Source organism: Helianthus annuus, chromosome 17, assembly GCF_002127325.2.
Source record: "Helianthus annuus cultivar XRQ/B chromosome 17, HanXRQr2.0-SUNRISE, whole genome shotgun sequence".
Lineage (NCBI taxonomy): Eukaryota > Viridiplantae > Streptophyta > Magnoliopsida > Asterales > Asteraceae > Helianthus > Helianthus annuus.
The window spans coordinates 126284771-126289115 of NC_035449.2; the positions used below are offsets into that span (position 1 = coordinate 126284771).

The following is a 4345-nucleotide window of genomic DNA, read 5'->3' on the forward strand; positions in this document are numbered from 1 at the left end:
TAATAATCATTCTAAGTATTACTTTTAGTGAGAGTTGTTACACCTTACTTTCTAATTCACATGGACCGATGATACGTTTCTCATGTATACAAACTTTACCATATGCTGTTGTCTTTTAATTCATGTTTTTTTATTGAAAAGCCAACGGAACTTTTTATTAACTCAAAACCAGTACAAAACAAAAAAGAAAACACCCAGCCAGAAGCTGGAATATACAAAAGAAAAGCTTAAACATAAACAAATTACCAAACTACATTAAAATCCCACCATTCTTGACATGTAATCGAAGTATACTTTGATCTCGCCTTTAAACTTTTATATGAAGCTTCTTTAATCTCCTCCGTTATTAATTGTACCGGACCGTGTTTGTTTGAAAATACTTTTCCGTTCCTATTCTTCCATAATGCCCACATTGTTTGAATAGCTATTGCGTGTATCGCTTTCCTCACCTTTTTGCTCCTTTGTAGCCCAAATAGTTCTTGAAATAAATCTTTTATGCTTCCTTCCAGGTTTATCATTGGGATGCCGATCCAATTTGCAATCTTATCCCAAATTCTTTTAGCGAAATTGCACTGAATGAGAACATGCTCCGCCGTTTCCTCTGCCGCCCCACATATCTTGCAGGAAGTATCGGGTATATTCAGACCTCTGTTCCTTAACGCCGCTGCCGTCTGGATCTTGCCTTCCATCGCTCTCCATACGAACATCAGACTCTTGTTAGTAGTCCATCGATTCCAAACAAAGTCTGTAGCTGGATCATTTAAATCAATGTTCCGATTTAAAGCTTGCCTCACCACTTTCGTGCTTAGATCTTGTTGTTCAAAGTTATGCCAATACCACACGTCTTTACTGCAAGAGATTCGCTGCAGTTGTAGAAGAGAATATAGATCATTCAATTCACGTAATTCCGATTCACTATTTGGGATTCTTTCCCACTTCCAGTCCCATAACCTCCCACTATTAATTTTCCGATAACATTCACTTACAAGGGCCTTCTTATTTGTAGTAATGAGATACAAGCTCGGAAATTGCACTCTCAACGGATTGCTTCCAAGCCATGTATCCATCCAGAACATAGTATTTTTACCCCAGCCCACTTTGCTTCTTAAATTTACACTAATATCGATATTATTTTTGAGAAATTCCTTTGCTTCTTAAATTTACACTAAAGACTTTTTTACTGGTATTGCTTCCACCTTTTTCTGATTGGTATGAATCGACTTTATCACTTTTACCCATAAGTTTTCGGATTCCAATTTCAGTCTCCACCACCATTTAACCAACAGAGCTAAGTTCAGATCTCTAATTTTTCCGATGCCAAGGCCCCCAAAGTCTTTTGATGCCAACACCTTTTCCCATTTTACCCATCTAATTTTATTATATATACTATTTCCACCCCAAAGGAACTTCCTCCGAATCCCTTCCAATACTTTCAATACACCGATGGGACATTTGTATAATGATAAGTAATAATTAGGCAGGCTACCTAGTACTGCTTCAACTAGAACTGCCCTGCCCGCGAATGATAAATTTTTTGCCTTCCAATTTGAGAGTCTTTTGTTAAACATATCAATCACTTCTTTCCAATTCACAATCTTGTTCATATTTGCCCCCACCTTCAAACCTAGGTATATAAAAGGGAACTTCCCAGCTTTGCATTTAAATACCGATGCCATATGTTCTACCTCTTCTTCCCGAGTGCCCACCCCGTAAAGTTGACTTTTCCGTTGATTAACTTTTAAACCAGATAAGAGATAGAAAATACGAAGAATTCTTTTTAGATTTTTCACATTATTTTCCTCCCATTCACCCACAAATATTGAGTCATCCGCATATAACATATGAGTTAAATACGGACCGTTCCTTGGTAACTTTATTCCCGCAAACATATTACTACTTTCGGCTCTAATAATCATGATGTGCAATGCTTCCATTGCAACAATAAAGAGGAAGGGTGAGAGAGGGTCCCTTTGTCTTAGACCTCTTTTATATTGGAACTCATTCGTGGGAGAACCGTTTACCAAAATCGATCCTCTCCGTGTGAATAGTATCCCCAGTACCCAATTCCTCCATTTCGGAGGAAATCCCATTTGCATTAAAACCGAGATTAGGAATTTCCAATTAATCGTGTCATAAGCCTTTTCTATATCTGCTTTAAACACGAACAACCGCTTTCCGGTCCTTTTTGCCCAACCCACCACTTCATTAATAATCAAAGGACCATCCACAATATTTCTTTCCGATACAAAAGCTGATTGTGCATTTGAAACTACACATTTTATAATCTTTTTTATACGATTCGCGAGAACTTTTGAAATCAATTTGTTGACCACACCTATTAGTGATATCGGTCTAAAATCAGAGAGGGTCATAGGATCAATTACCTTTGGTATAAGGGCAATGAAAGAGGCACTGCATGAGTGATGGAGCGAGCCGTGGATGAAGAATTCCTCCATGATCTGCATTATCATTCCCTTTAATTCCTCCCAGTACTTTTTTATCAATTTGAAGGTAATCCCGTATGGACCAGGCGATTTATTAATTCCACAATCCCAAACGCACTACGTACCTCTTCTATTGTAAATGGTGAAATTAGATCAATCGATTGTTCCTCACTTAATTTTTTAAAATCTCCTGGGCCAATCCTGGGTCTTGATCTTACTGGTTCCTTAAACTTTTCTTTAAAGGCCAATAGAAACTGTGCTTTAATCTGTATCGGATCTGACACCCAAACCCCTTCAATCCATAACCCCGCTATTCTATTCCTAGCGATATGATTGTTAACAATGGAATGGAAAAAATTCGTGTTTTCATCTCCCAATTCGACCCACCTGAGCCTGGCCTTTTGTTGCATATCTAAAGCCATCACTTCTTGACATTCTTTTATTTTTGATTTACATGATTGCCATGTTTTGATTTCCTCTTCCGTTAACTGTCTATTTTCCGCTATCTCATCTAAGTGTTCCAGTTTGTTCTTTGCTTCCAGAATAACTCTCTCCTCTTCTTCTTTTTTATTTTTTCGCCATTTCTTTAGCTCTTCTTTAACAGCTTTTAACTTATCTGACATTTCTTCATCTTTGAATCTTGACTCACTTAATTTATCCAAACCTCTTCTCACAGCCTCGTCAAAACCTTCTAGTGAGAACCAACTATTAAACAGTCTGAATGGAGAGGGACCAAAGCTATTATTGACTGTGGTAAGTATTAGGCGACTATGATCAGATATGTCTCTGTTTAGAGCCAGTAAAGATGCATTCGGCCATTTATTCATGAAGTTTCCACACACCAAAACCCGATCGATTTTACTTAGGTTCTTGCGGTCACCCGATAGAAATGTAAATTTTCGGCCAGTCATGTTGTATTCCAAGAATCCCCCTCTACTAATAAAATTATTAAAACATATAGCCCCATTCACATCAAACTCAGAATTAAATCTATCTTCAGGAAATCTTACCTCGTTGAAGTCGCCAAGCATGATCCAATCTCCGGTTATTTGATTTTTCGCCTCCAGTAATTCTTCCCACATTCTTATCCTATTTGCCTTTGATGTTGAGCCGTACACATTCACCACAACCAAATCTTCGTTTTCTCCTGTTAATTTACCCTTTATTATTAAAAAATTCTGACTTTTTAGTTCCAGTTCCTTCTTAAACACTAAAGGATTCCATAGTGATAATAATCCCCCAGATCTACCGTCAGCATCCACTTTCGAAAATTCAAAACTAGAGCTATCCCAGAATCTTCTTATTTTACTTAAGGACAAGTCCCTAAATTGTGTTTCTTGTATAGCAATAAAAGCTAAATTGAATTTCGACAATAACCCTTTGACTCGAGCCGCCTTCCCAATCCCTCCTGCTCCTTTAATATTAATTGTTCCGAAATTCATTGGATTGGTGCATCTGCCATATCTTCAGTTATTGCAGCCTTGACCAATTCTTCGTGGTTATGCAGGTCAACTCCCAATTTTACCCCCATCTCTATCATTGCTTTTGATTCGTTCTCAATCTCCTGCTCTTTCCTTGAATTATCATTACTGTTACCATTATTCTCCGTATCCAGTTCATCTTCATGAGGGGAAGCCTGGTTGTGATCTTCTTCCCATTCCGAGTCAAATTCGTCTTCTAAGCCCTCACCACCTTGTTCAATATTGATTAGTTCTTCCTCCGAAATTCTCTTCCTTGACTTGTTTTTTCTTTTGTTATTCTTGCCTAACTTGTATAGCGATCTCTTCTTTTTTGTTCTGATCCTAGCTTCGTCTGATAATTCAACATTTAGGTCAGGAATTTTACCTTTCCCAATCACTCCGTTTGGTTTCAAGCTAGACGTGGACCGAGCTTCAACTAAG

At 37.8% G+C, this 4345-nt stretch overlaps 2 protein-coding genes across 2 annotated transcripts; both read right to left on the reverse strand.

Annotated features, from left to right (window-relative positions):
* Positions 1 to 242: 242 nt before the first annotated feature.
* Positions 243 to 1067, reverse strand: LOC110924646. Its single transcript, XM_022168640.1, has one exon. The coding sequence runs from the start codon at positions 1065 to 1067 to the stop codon at positions 243 to 245; it is 825 nt and encodes a 274-aa protein (XP_022024332.1).
* A 1433-nt stretch (positions 1068 to 2500) lies between these two features.
* On the reverse strand, positions 2501 to 3886 carry LOC110924645. The gene has a single exon (XM_022168638.1). It carries the CDS (start codon positions 3884 to 3886, stop codon positions 2501 to 2503), a length of 1386 nt encoding a protein of 461 aa, XP_022024330.1.
* Positions 3887 to 4345: the final 459 nt, after the last annotated feature.